At 48.0% G+C, this 14,411-nt stretch overlaps 1 protein-coding gene across 16 annotated transcripts in view; it reads left to right on the top strand.

Annotated features, from left to right (window-relative positions):
• The window catches only part of syne1b (spectrin repeat containing, nuclear envelope 1b), a 667,652-nt gene that overhangs the window by 595,387 nt on the left and 57,854 nt on the right, over window positions 1–14,411 (top strand). For all 16 annotated transcript variants that reach the window (XM_038805568.1, XM_038805603.1, XM_038805543.1 and 13 more), the window contains 2 exons: window positions 6,307–6,469; window positions 11,458–11,645. In XM_038805568.1, coding sequence (XP_038661496.1) covers window positions 6,307–6,469; window positions 11,458–11,645 — 351 coding nt within the window. The remainder of the gene's footprint in view (window positions 1–6,306; window positions 6,470–11,457; window positions 11,646–14,411) is intronic.

Here is a 14,411-nt window from a genome sequence, read left to right as displayed (position 1 = left end):
CTTAGGCGCCGCCGGCCGCGTCATTCTCTGCGCGCCACTTTGATGCAAGCATCAAGGCCCGGCGGCCGAGTTTCCCGCAACGCAGCTCCTAGCCCCCCGGGGGGGGGGGAGAATAGGGGGCAAGGAGCGGCCTCCGACGCCGGAGTGAAACACTCCGGGTTTCACTCCGGCGTCGGGCGTTGCGGAGAATTTCGCCCCTTGTTTCATCAAAAGTCCAGCATCACCAACAGTACAGCACTCCCTTGCTACTTCAATGGAGTAGTTATTCTGGATTTTGTGCTGAGTCCTCTGGTGTGAGGCGATCCTCTCCCACTGATTCAGTGGACAGTGGTGCTACCGCTAAACCAATAAAAAATAGAAAATAAGGCAGCACGGTGGCGCAGTGGTTAGCATTGCTGCCTCACGGCACCGAGCTCCCAGGTTCGATCCCGGCTCTGGGTCACTGTCCGTGTGGAGTTTGCACATCTCCCCGTGTTTGTATGGGTTTCACCCCCACAACTCAAAAGATGTGAAGGGTAGGTGGATTGGCCACGCTAAATTGCCCCTTAATTGGAAAAAAAAATTGGGTACTCTAAATTTATAAAACAAAAAAAAAGAAAAATAGAAAATGCTGGAAATGCTCAGCAGATCAGGCTGCATGGAGCATCAATTTCAGTGAACTTTCACCTTCTAAAGCCATGGCTGACACCAGTCAGGAGTGCAATGGAATACTCTCCACTTGCTTGGATGACTGGAGCTCCAACGATACTTAAGAAGATCAAAACCACCCAGGACAAAGCAACCCGCTTGATTGCTACCCCTTCCACAAATATTCAATCCCTCCACCACCAATGACACAGCAGTGTCATGATGCAGCGTTGTATACATCGGCAAGATGCACTGCAGTAACTCACCAAGGATCCTTAGACAGCTCCATCCAAACCCACTACCTCTAGCATCTCGAAGGACAAGAGCAGTAGATACCTAGGGCAGCACGGTGGTGCAGTGGTTAGCACTGTTGCTTCATGGCGCCAAAGACCTGGATTTGATCCCGAACCCTGGTCACAGCCTGTGTGGACTATACACGTTCTCCCCATGTCTGCATAGGTCTCGCCCCCACAACCCAAAAAGATGTGCAGAGTAGATGAATTGGCCACACTATATTGCCCCTTAATTGGAAAAAAAAGAATTGGGTGCTCTAAATTTAATTTTTTTAAATTTAAAAACAAAAACAAAAGATACCTGGGAACCCCACCACCTGGAGATACCCCTCCAAGTCACTCACCATCCTGACTTGGAAATATATCGCTGTTCCTGCACTGTTGCTGGGTCATAATCGTGGAATTTCCCCCTCTAACAGCACAGTGGGTGTACCTACATCTCAGACTGCAGTGGTTCAAGAACACAGCTCACCATAACCTTCTCACAGGCATCTAGGGATGGGCAATAAATGCTGGCCTAGCCAGCGATACCCACATCCCGTAAATGAATTTTTCAATAAAGTTGAGGTAAATCTACTTGAGAAATTTCCAAGCATTATCATGAATGTAAACCATCTGGAGGTGGTGAGAAAAAAACACCTCTAAACTCAAATTTAAAGAGCAGCAGGTTCCAATATGGTGGAGGTTATATCTGAGACATCGAGCAGTTACATTAATGACTGAAAATACAGGGAGATTTCACTTCCACAAGTTATCCTTTCATTCGGCAGCTTTTAACAGTAGTGTTGTGGGTGTTCTTCAGTCTGGTGGCATTCCTCAAGAACATTGAGCTGTAATTAATGCAACGTTAAAAAGTATACTGCCATCAGCCTTACATAATAGGCACATATTCATTCCTAAGCCACTGCTCGAGTTTGGCAGCAGCTAAGGACATGAGTCATATATGTGGCACATTTGGTGATTCTTGTGTGGATTAATGAGTAAAGTTTTAAAATGTTTCATGAGGAAATTCTTTTTACTTGAGATGGGTCTGCCCTAGGGCAGTAGAATTAGATTCTAGAAACTTTCCAGGTCAGAAAGGGGCCATTTGGCCCACTGCGCCTGTGCTAGCTCTTTGTAGTCGTACACTTGTACCCCTTCAACCTGGAAGTTCTTGTAGGGGAGCTCCAGCTCAGGGTGTTAATAGATCTATCCATTCCACCTGATCATTACAGCCTTTAGAGATTCTTTTTGGCTAAAAGATGTTAAATTAGTTGACCTCTTACAGTGTTGCGCACTGTCAGGTAACTGACCTGCCAATTTAAAAAAAGTTGTAACATTCTGGGATAAGTTTTGAATTTCTATTTTGCATTTAGTTTCCCAAAGGCTCTGTTTGAATGAACTGTTAGATTAACTGGATTGACTGGCAAGTGCAATCTCGCCATTTTTTGTAACAAGCATGAATCTCTCTATCATGAAGTCTCGTCCTCTGTGGGTTCCTGTCGCCCTTCATCCCTCTGGTGATTTGAACAGCATGACTTGTTTCAATGTGACAGTTCAGAAAGCCATTCTGAGGGGAGGGGAAAATGTTTTTTCCCCAGTGCCCAGGGACTGGTTCAATCTCGATCACAAACCTGCCTGCACCTTCCAGGGAAAACTGAAGTCCACGAGTTAGCCAACAAATCTTCTTTGCACTCACTGTGACTTGTACTCTGGGCCATGCACATCATGAGCTCCGAACCGATGGGTTGTTTGACTTCCTAACTCACAGCAACTAAATTGTCGCGACCGTGGAAATGTGTAGGCCATTGTACAAACTGTACACCGTGCACAGGGTTTAGCAAATCTCGGAATCTCTTTCCATGCAGCGGAATGTTTAGCTGCAGTTTAGAGCCGTGAAGTGCACTTCACTAAGCTATTTCTCTGCCTCCTTCCCCTTTTATGAAGTAAAACAACACGAGTGCTCGCAGACTGTTTGCGTACAGAGGGCGTCTCAACCCAATCTGATTTTGCCCTCAGCTGAAGTCATGCTTGTTCCAGCCTGGCGGCGGTATGGATATTTTTCTTGATCTCCTTCTGGTCATGGAGTAATGAGGCCAATTGGAGATCCTCCCACCTCACTGCATCTTTCCACTGCACTGATTAATGCAGCAATTCCCAATGGCTGGACTTTGAAATGCAATATTTCTCTATGGTGCCTTTCCTGATGCAGTGCGGCTCCCAGTGCAGTGTGTTGCATGCAGTGTCTTTCCCAATGCAGTGCAGTGTGCTGCATGCAGTGTGGTTCTCAGTGCAGTGTGTTGCATGCAGTGTGGTTCCCAGTGCAGTGCAGAGTGCTGTATGCAGTGTGGTTCTCAGTGCAGTGCAGAGTGCTGTATGGTTCCCAGTGCAGTGCAGTGTGCTGCACACAGTGTGGTTCCCAGTGCAGTGTGCTGCATGCAGTGTGGTTCCCAGTGCAGGGTGCTGCATGCAGTGTGGTTCCCAGTGCAGTGCAGAGTGCTGCATGCAGTGTGGTTCCCAGTGCAGTGTGCTGCATGCAGTATGGTTCCCAGTGCAGTGTGGTTCCCAGTGCAGTGCGGAGTGCTGCATGCAGTATGGTTCCCAGTGCAGTGCGGAGTGCTGCATACAGTGTGGTTCCCAGTGCAGTGCAGAGTGCTGCATGCAGTGTGGTTCCCAGTGCAGTGTGCTGCATGCAGTGTGGTTCCCAGTGCAGTGCAGTGTGCTGCATGCAGTGTGGTTCCCAGTGCAGTGTGCTGCATGCAGTGTGGTTCCCAGTGCAGTGCAGAGTTCTGCATACAGTGTGGTTCCCAGTGCAGAGTTCTGCATGCAGTGTGGTTCCCAATGCAGTGTGCTGCATGCAGTGTGGTTCCCAGTGCAGTGCAGTGTGCTGCATGCAGTGTGGTTCCCAGTGCAGTGTGCTGCATGCAGTGTGGTTCCCAGTGCAGTGCAGAGTTCTGCATACAGTGTGGTTCCCAGTGCAGAGTTCTGCATGCAGTGTGGTTCCCAGTGCAGTGTGCTGCATGCAGTGTGGTTCCCAGTGCAGTGCAGTGTGCTGCATGCAGTGTGGTTCCCAGTGCAGTGCAGAGTGCTGCATATAGTGTGGTTCCCAGTGCAGTGCAGAGTGCTGCATGCAGTGTGGTTCTCAGTGCAGTGTGCTGCATGCAGTGTGGTTCCCAGTGCAGTGTGCTGCATACAGTGTGGTTACCAGTGTAGTGTGCTGCATACAGTGTGGTTCCCAGTGCAGTGTGCTGCATACAGTGTGGTTCCCAGTGCAGTGTGGTTCCCAGTGCAGTGCAGAGTGCTGCATGCAGTGTGGTTCTCAGTGCAGTGTGCTGCATGCAGTGTGGTTCCCAGTGCAGTGTGCTGCATACAGTGTGGTTCCCAGTGCAGTGTGGTTCCCAGTGCAGTGCAGAGTGCTGCATGCAGTGTGGTTCTCAGTGCAGTGTGCTGCGTGCAGTGTGGTTCCCAGTGCAGTGTGGTTCCCAGTACAGTGCAGAGTGCTGCATGCAGTGTGGTTCTCAGTGCAGAGTGCTGCATGCAGTGTGGTTCTCAGTGCAGAGTGCTGCATGCAGTGTGGTTCTCAGTGCAGTGTGCTGCATACAGTGTGGTTCCCAGTGCAGTGTGGTTCCCAGTGCAGTGCAGAGTGCTGCATGCAGTGTGGTTCTCAGTGCAGAGTGCTGCATGCAGTGTCGTTCTCAGTGCAGTGTGCTGCATGCAGTGTGGTTCTCAGTGCAGTGTGCTGCATGCAGTGTGGTTCTCAGTGCAGTGTGCTGCATACAGTGTGGTTCCCAATGCAGTGTGGTTCCCAGTGCAGTGCAGAGTGCTGCATGCAGTGTGGTTCTCAGTGCAGTGTGCTGCATGCAGTGTGGTTCCCAGTGCAGTGCAGAGTGCTGCATGCAGTGTGGTTCTCAGTGCAGAGTGCTGCATACAGTGTGGTTCCCAGTGCAGAGTGCTGTATGCAGTGTGGTTCTCAGTGCAGAGTGCTGCATGCAGTGTGGTTCTCAGTGCAGTGTGCTGCATGCAGTGTGGTTCCCAGTGCAGTGTGCTGCATGCAGTGTGGTTCCCAGTGTAGTGTGCTGCATACAGTGTGGTTCCCAGTGCAGTGTGGTTCACAATGCAGTGCAGAGTGCTGCATACAGTGTGGTTCCCAGTGTAGTGTGCTGCATACAGTGTGGTTCCCAGTGCAGTGTGGTTCACAATGCAGTGTGGTTCCCATCAAGAGTCTCGCCCACTTGATGGGACCTCTGGACTTTTCTACCTTTTTAATTTAAATGGTAATATAATGTTGTTTCCTCAGAGTGTGCTCCCAGTGGGTGTGTTAGGGTGGCAGGATTTCCAGGGTATCACCCTGCCCAGAGCCCGACCACCCAGGGGTCTCTGATGGCCTGGGAGGGCACCCCTAGGTGCTGTTGCGTTTGGTCCACGTTTGTGTGCACCAGTGCGAAGCAGCGCTATGGTGGGGGTCACCTGAATGGCTCACTTAAATATGTAAATCTGAATGCCGCCCATCGAGGGTGAGATCGAGATCGCGACATCTCATGAGATCTCGTTAGATCTCGCAAGGTGTTTTGAGGGTTGCAAACCTCGAGAGAGGCCTCTTGCGAGATTTAACGGCCTTGTCACGTCACCAAGTCGGGCACGACGAGGCCGGTCGATTGTGCCCTTTTTGTCTCAATAAGGTTGTCTGCAATCCTTCGAAACTCCAATGAATACAGGCCCAACTTACTCAACCTCTCCTCATAAGAAAATCCCTCCATCCCCGGGATCAACCTTGTGAATCTTCTCTGCACTGCCTCCTGAACTGTCCAGCTCATATTTTAAGATTGTATCCCCTTGTTCTGGACTTCTCGCTCTCAGTTTCTCTCTATAGAACATAGAACATAGAACAGTACAGCACTGAACAGGCCCTTCGGCCCTCGATGTTGTGCCGAGCAATGATCACCCTACTTAAACCCACGTAACCCGTATACCCGTAACCCAACAATCCCCCCATTAACCTTACACTACGGGCAATTTAGCATGGCCAATCCACCTAACCCGCACATCTTTGGACTGTGGGAGGAAACCGGAGCACCCGGAGGAAACCCACGCACACACGGGGAGGACGTGCAGACTCCACACAGACAGTGACCCAGCCGGGAATCGAACCTGGGACCCTGGAGCTGTGAAGCATTGATGCTAACCACCATGCTACCGTGAGGCCCCTATCTAACCCACTGAATCCTAAAGCCCATGATTAGATTCCCGCAACCCCTATCTTAATGTCTAAACACAAGAGAATGTAATTAAGATGTCATCATGAAACCCTTCACCCTTTTACAAGGAAAAATACATCCTTCCTGAGACCCAGTGCAAAGACTGGAGTTTGATTTTCTCTGAATATTTTCCGCCTTCTCTTCCATTTCAGAGTGAAGAAGCTGAAGGAGACATTGGTTGCCGTACAGCAGCTGGACAAGAATATGAGCAACCTGCGATCGTGGCTTGCCCAGATTGAAACCGAATTATCAAGACCAATTGTCTATGATTCCTGTGATTCCAGTCAAATTCAACAGAAACTCGTGGAGCAACAGGTACACAAACATTCATCGATTGCTGCTCTGCGGAATAATTCCCCTTCAATTCATTCATTGGATGTGGGTGTTGTTGCCCATCCCTAAATGCCCTTGAATAGAGCGGCTTGCTGGGCCAATTGAGAGTCAACCACATTGCTGTGGGCCTGGAGTCACATGTAGGCCAGACCAGGTAAGGACGGAAGATTTGTGTTGATTGTGAAGATTGTACAATTGTGTTGGGCCCACAATTGTTCACAATTTACATTGATGATTTGGAGTTGGGGACCAAGGTCAATGTGTCCAAGTTTGCAGATGACACTAAGATGAGTGGTAAAGCGAAAAGTGCAGAGGATACTGGAAGTCTGCAGAGGGATTTGGATAGGTTAAGTGAATGGGCTCGGGTCTGGCAGATGGAATACAATGTTGACAAATGTGAGGTTATCCATTTTGGTAGGAATAACAGCAAACGGGATTATTATTTAAACGATAAAATATTAAAGCATGCCGCTGTGCAGAGAGACCTGGGTGTGCTAGTGCATGAGTCACAGAAAGTTGGTTTACAGGTGCAACAGGTGATTAAGAAGGCAAATGGAATTTTGTCCTTCATTGCTAGAGGGATGGAGTTTAAGACTAGGGAGGTTATGTTGCAATTGTATAAGGTGTTAGTGAGGCCACACCTGGAGTATTGTGTTCAGTTTTGGTCTCCTTACTTGAGAAAGGACATACTGGCGCTGGAGGGTGTGCAGAGGAGATTCACGAGGTTAATCCCAGAGCTGAAGGGGTTGGATTATGAGGAGAAGTTGAGTAGACTGGGACTGTACTCGTTGGAATTTAGAAGGATGAGGGGGTATCTTATAGAAACATTTAAAATTATGAAGGGAATAGATAAGATAGATGCGGGCAGGTTGTTTCCATTGGCGGGTGAAAGCACAACTAGGGGACATAGCCTCAAAATAAGAGGAAGTAGATTTAGGACTGAGTATAGGAGGAACTTCTTCACCCAAAGGGTTGTGAATCTATGGAATTCCTTGCCCAGTGAGGCAGTTGAGGATCCTTCATTACATGTTTTTAAGGTAAAGATAGATAGTTTTTTGAAGAATAAAGGGATTAAGGGTTATGGTGTTCGGGCCGGAAAGTGGAGCTGAGTCCACAAAAGATCAGCCATGATCTAATTGAATGGTGGAGCAGGCTCGAGGGGCCATATGGCCTACTCCTGCTCCTAGTTCTTATGTTCTTATGTTCTTATTTCCTTCCCTAAGGGACATTAATGAACAAGTTGGGTTTTTATGACTATCAACAATGGCTTCATGGTCATCATTAGACTTTTAGTTCCAGATTTGTACGGAATTCAAATTTCACTGTCTGCTGAGGGCGAACCCAGGTCCCCAAAGCAATACTCTGGGTCTCTGGATTACTAGTCCAGTGACAATACCACCATCATTGTCACCACCCCCCCCCCCCCAACTATCACCAGAAGAGGGTAAATTATCACAGAATTCACAGTGCAGAAGGAGGCCATTCAGCCCATCGAGTCTGCACCGGCTCTTGGAAAGAGCACCCTACCCAAGGTCTACACCTCCACCCTATCCCCATAACCCAGTAACCTCACCCAACACTAAGGGCAATTTTGGACACTAAGGGCAATTTATCACGGCCAATCCACCTAACCTGCACATCTTTGGACTGTGGGAGGAAACCGGAGCACTCGGAGGAAACCCACGCACACACGGGGAGGATGTGCAGACTCCGCACAGACAGTGACCCAAGCCGGAATCGAACCTGGGACCCTGGAGCTGTGAAGCAATTGTGCTATCCACAATGCTACCGTGCTGCCCATAAATTAATTGTGCCTCAGTGGTAACATTCCCGCCTCCAAGTTAGAAGGTTGGTTACTCCAAGTGTCACCATGGAGACGTGAGCACAGAGCTGTACTGAGAGAGTGCTGCACTGACAGAGGCTGATTTCAGATGAGCTGTTAAACCGTGGTCCCATCTGCTTTCTCAGGTGGGCGTATATGTTCCTGTGCCACTATTCAACAAAGAGCAGGGGAGTACACCGTGATGTTCTGGGAAATATTTATTTTTATGACAGATGATCAGGGCATTATCACATTGCTGTTGATTTGAGTTTGCCTGCTGCATTCTCATCATTACAACAGTGAATATACTTCAACTACTTCATTAGCTGTAAAGTGCTTTGGGATGTCCTCAGCTAGTCTTTCTCTTTGTCTTTCACACGTGTGTGATGAATGTTGGAATTTCATATATATATTATATTATAGGCATTTGGTGCAGTAAGGGTTAAAAGCCTGGTTTAGTGTGCAGTAATGTTTTTAAAGAACCCTGGTTTGAAAGGTTTTGGGAGCCAGGGGCGCAATCAAGGCATTGTGAAAAATTTTGGGCTAATGCAGTTTTGTTTGGATTAAGGGGGTTCCATGTGGAGTTAATTAGATTTCAGCTTGGTAAGATGATGTCTTTAATGGGAGGAGCTAAGGTATCAGGCATTTTGCACAAAAGCAGTTTTAGGTGAATTTTAGATTGAGATGTGAGCAAAGGTCAAGCATCTGCTCTCATTGCAGTTCAGTTAAAGATATGTCTGTAGGCAGGTTAGCAATTTCTTTTCAAGCTGTTCAGAATTGTGTGATTGGAAGATGAACTGAAACAAGCTGAGAAGTAGCTTCTGAAGAAATACAGCCAGAGTTTCTGCGTGATTCTGACAGGACTCAGGTCTTTTCTTTAAAGCAGTGACGAAAGATCTCTCTTTTTAAAGTAGAGTATCCAGACATCTCTGTACAACAGGTATTTGTTATGGGCCAGGGTTTAGGGAACCCCAAAGTGTATCATGGAGTTCACCTGACCCACAACTTTTACTAGATCGTGGTATGGGGAGCACACAGCCCACTCTACAGGTGTGGTACAGCAGAAATGTAAAAGTACTTTTTAAAGCAAAACAATGTTTATTCTATGAACTCAAGTTAACCTTTTTAAAATGTACAGTGAACATCTTAGCAATCATTAATTCAAATACAACCCCCAAAGAATACAACACTAACTAATCCTTAATAACTTCCCAAACAACATCCAGAAGACAAAAGAAACACCTTTTAACAGAAGCACATCAAGTTTACATTCACTACTGAAAACATTTATAATTCTAAATTCACCAAATGATCAAGAGATAGTCTTTTCATGGCAGAGAGATCAACAGTACACCTGCTTTGTCTGGCTTCAGCTCCAACACTGAAAACGAAACCAAAAAGACACAGACAAACCCGAGCTTTTCTCAAAGTGAAACTAAACAGCAGAGCCAGAGCTCAGCTCCACCCACACTCTGACATCACTGCAGTAACATGAGCAGCCAAACATTTCTCAAAGAGACATTCTCATGACATATTCCTGAGTACTAATTCTATTGAAAGTGGTATGAGAACTGAGATGGTTTTTTTTGTTGTTTGATTGAGAATGAAGGTAGCAGTTAAAGGTTATGAAATGAAAATCGCTTATTGTCACAAGTAGGCTTCAAATGAAGTAACTGTGGAAAAACCCCTAGTCGCCACATTCCGGTGCCTGTTCGGGAAGGCTGGTACGGGAATTGAATCGTGCTGCTGGCCTGCTTGGTCTGCTTTAAAAGCCAGCTCTTCAGCCCTGTGCTAAACAACCCCTGTTTCACTGTCTTGATTAGCATTGTAAAATGAGTAATTGTAAGCTATTTTCTTGTGTGATGTGAAAGATATTTTAATACTGTGTTGGTAATAAAGTTTGTTTTTATATACCGTATCTTTATTTTGTGGGAAATCACTTCTGGAGTGAGTTATCCTTTCCTCACAGTCTTACAAAATTAAAATAAAATATGGGGGTTTCTGTCCAGTATCCTAGTCACTGTTGGGGTCCAGTCTGGAATCGTAATACGTGCTCTTGCTCAACTCTTTTTTTCACTCTTTCTCTTTCACTTTCTCTCTCTCTCTTCTGTATCTCCTTTACTTTTTCTTTATTCCTCTCTCCCTCACTCTCCAGTGGGGAATACCCCAGTCAGCTTTCTCCCATTTCGTCAAGGGAAGGGGACAGTGTTGGATGCCAAACTCTTAAGGAGCGAAGGGCCACAAAGCAGCTCATTTGCTTCATTCTCCAATGTGATGTGGGTGTTGTTGCTGAGGCCAGCGTTTGTTGCCCTCCCTAATTGACCTTGCCAAGGTGGCAGTGAGCTGCTTTCTACAACCATCTATAATCCACTGAGTGCAAGTACACTCAAGGTGCTCCTGCGAGTTCCAGGATTTTGACCTAGTGACAGTGAAGGAACGATGATATATTTCAAAGTCAGGATGGTATGTGACTTGTAGGGGAACCTCTAGGCTGTGGTGTTCCCATGTATCTGCTGTGTTTATCTTTCAATGTGGTAGAGGTCAAGAGTTTGTCAGGTGAGGACAAAGGAGCCTTGGTGAGGTGCTGCAGTGTATCTTGTAGACGGTACACACTGCTGGCACTGTGTATTGAAAGAATGAATGTTTAATTTGGTGGGTGAGGTACCAATCAAGTGGACTGCTTTGCCCTTGATGGTGTGGAGTTTCTTGAATGTTGAAGGCTCACTCATCCAGGCAAGTGGAAAGAATTCCATCAGACACCAGTGCTTTATAGATGGTGGACAAGCTTTGGGGAGTCAGGAGATGTGTTACTTATCTCAGAAACCCCAACCTCTAACCTGGTCTTGTATCCACAGTTTTTATATGGCTCGTGCTGTTCAGTTTCTGCTCAATGGTAATCAGAATTCAGAAATGGTAATGCCATTGAATGTCAAGGGCCAAATAAATTATTTCTTGTTGGAGATGGTCATTGCCTGACGTGAATGTTACTTGCCACTGATCAGCCAAAGCGTGAATGTTGCCCAGGTCTTGCTGCATATGGACGTGGACTGCTTCAGTGTTGAATGTCTAAAATTCATCCTGAACAATTGAATGGTGAAATGTACTTTTCTTCTGTGCTACACTAAACTCTGTGACTTTTTTCTCGCAGGAGTTGCAGCGGGACATTGAGAAGCACAGCACAGGCGTGGCCTCTGTCCTCAACCTGTGCGAAGTTCTGCTGCACGATTGCGATGCCTGTGCCACAGAAACGGAGTGCGATTCGATCCAGCAGGCAACTCGCAACCTTGACCGCAGGTGGAGGAACATCTGTGCCATGTCAATGGAGAGGAGGCTGAAGTAAGGATTCTTGTGTTAGGCCAGGGGAGGTGTCACAAAGTGTTGAAGATTTTAAAAATAGACAAATAGCCTTCGGAAGAGCAACTTTAGAGAAATACATTACTCCAAGGGATAGAGATATAACCATGTAAAGTATGAAGTTGACCCTGATTTTAATATCCTCTCTGTTACCAGGGTCATCTAATTCCCCCTCTGGAATATTGTGCGTTTTCATTCCTACCTCGAAAAGAATCCCGCCGTTGTGAGCGGGATTCCCCTTGCAACGTCTGGCAAGATTGCATTGAATCTCGCAAGGCGTTGTGAGCCGGGTAGATCCCGAGAGCAGGGTCTCCTGGCTTTCACCGGCCACGCTGCACCACACCGAGCTGCTTTTCCAACGTGGCCGGAGGATCGGGCCCATGGAATCCCTACCGTCCCATTCAGCCCATCAAGTCTGCACCGACCCTCTGAAAGAGCTCACTGCCACCTTCTCAAGGTCAATTAGGGAGGGCAACAAATGCTGGCCTCAGCAACAACACCCACATCCCATCGGGTCCCCACTGACCCTCTGAAAGTGCACCCTACATGGGTCAATCCCCCACCCTATCCCCGCAACCATACTTAGGGGCAATTTAACATGTCTAATCACCTAACCTGCACATATTTGGACAGCGGGAGGAAACCGAAGCACTCGCAGACACGGGGAGAATGTGCAAACTCCACACAGTCACCCGAGGTCGGAATCTGTGAGGCATCAGTGCTAACCACTGTGCCACCGTGCCAACTCCTAACCTGTCCAAACTTTCCTCAAAAGACAGCCCTCCCATTCCTGGTATTAGTCTAGTAAACCTTCTCTGAACTGCTTCTAACACATTTACATCTTTCCTTAAATAAAGAGACCAGTAGTGTACACAAAACTCCAGGGGCGCTATTCTCCGAAGCCGAATCTCCGGCCGCGCCATTTTATCGCGTGACGCCGGTCCGACGCCAACCCGCCATTCTCCCAACCGGCAAGAATGGCCCCGTTGAGTTCTGTGCCGCGCCAGCTGGAGAATCACCTGAGACACTCAAAACGGCGATTCTCCGGTACCCCCGCCATTCTCCAGCCCGGATGGGCCGAGCGGTCGCTCCGACCCAAGAGGTTCCCGCCGGTGCCGTCCACACCTGGTCGCTGCCAGCGGGAACTGTTCACCAGGAGGGGCCTCCAATGGGGTCTGGTCCGCGATCGGGGCCTACAAATCGGCGGGCTGACCTCTCTAAAGGAGGACCTCCTTTCCTCCGCCGCCCCGCAAGATCCATCCGCCATCTTCTGGCGGGGCGGCCTCGGGGAGGATGGCAACTGCGCATGCACGAGTGACTTCATTTACGGGACGCTGGCCGCGTCATTTATGCGGCGCCGCTTTTTACGCGGCGCCAATGCCCAGCGCGCGTAAAATACGCGACGCCGCTCCTAGCCCCCAGGGGCGGGAGAATAGGGGGTTGGGAGCAGGCTCCGACGCAGGAGTGAAACACTCCGGTTTTCACTCCGGCATCGGGACTTTGTCTCCATTTCGGAGAATCGAGCTCCAGGTGTGGCCTGACCAGCGTCCTATACAACTGAAGCACAATCTCCCGACTTTTGTAATCAATTCCCCTGACATAAATGATATCATTCTATTGGCTTTCCTAATTACTTGCTGTACCTGTACACTAGCCCTGTTAACATTGTTAACATTTTTGACCAAGCGTTTGGTTAGATGCCCCATCTTTGCCGCCTTTGGCTCAGAATCCATTTTTTAAAAACATTTGTTTAGCGAAGTCTTTCAATTTTTTATACAAATGCGCTCAAAACAACATTTAGAATCTTTGGAAAGACAGCTACAGGTGTCAGTGTACAACAAATACAGGCGAAAAGAACAGTCATTACGGCGTTCGGAACAGGACCAGATGAATCAGGGACAAAGAGGTTCATGAGCCATCCGCTCATGGACAGGATACAGGCAACAATTTAGACCGATATCCCACCCATAACTCTTTTGTCTTCAGGAGCGCCGGGTGTAAACAACTCCATGTCAACAATCCACAATCTCCCACACAAAAGTAAAACGAGAGGAAGAACAATAGCCAAGAATGAAGAGACAAACCCCCATGACTCCATTACCCCGTCTATGGGCCACCGACAAAACAGAACACCGAACCATTATAGTGGTATGATTAGCATAGCTGCCTGCCATTGGTGCAGAACACCGGCTTACCATTGGCCCTGGTCGGTCATGTGCCTCTCGACCGGTTGGTTGAGACCAGTCATGTGACGGCTCCCCGATTGGTCGAGAGGCTGAGTTAACCCCGCCCTGCGGGGTATACATATCCAGTACGCCTGGCGGTCGTCCTTCTACTGTATTCGACCGCAGGGCTAACATCTAGTAGATTAAAGCCATACTTTTGTTCAGCAACTCGTCTCGCGTTCAATTGATGGTACATCAACCATCAACAACAACACCTCCCAAAAGGGCAAAAGGCAACCCCGGGGTCAAGAATTAAGAGGAAAATAACCTGGTCCCAGTGGAATAAACAGGGGGAGATCCCGCGTCATGTTGGGACGGCCAACAGAATGGCCCCCATAACTGGGGTCGACCTCTCCACAAATGTTCAGACAGCAGAAGAACTGTCAAAGAGGGAGATCCAATTCAGGATTAATGACTGACTCCTCCATAAACAGGAGCTCAACACCCCCCCCCCCCCCCCCCCCCGCTATCCTCAACAGGATAAAGTACAATCTATCTGGGCCCGGAGAATAAACGCAGCTAA

The sequence above is a fragment of the Scyliorhinus canicula genome, chromosome 1 (assembly GCF_902713615.1).
Source record: "Scyliorhinus canicula chromosome 1, sScyCan1.1, whole genome shotgun sequence".
Taxonomy (NCBI): domain Eukaryota; kingdom Metazoa; phylum Chordata; class Chondrichthyes; order Carcharhiniformes; family Scyliorhinidae; genus Scyliorhinus; species Scyliorhinus canicula.
Note: the sequence above shows the minus strand (reverse complement) of the source record. Positions and strands in the feature narration are given on the sequence as shown.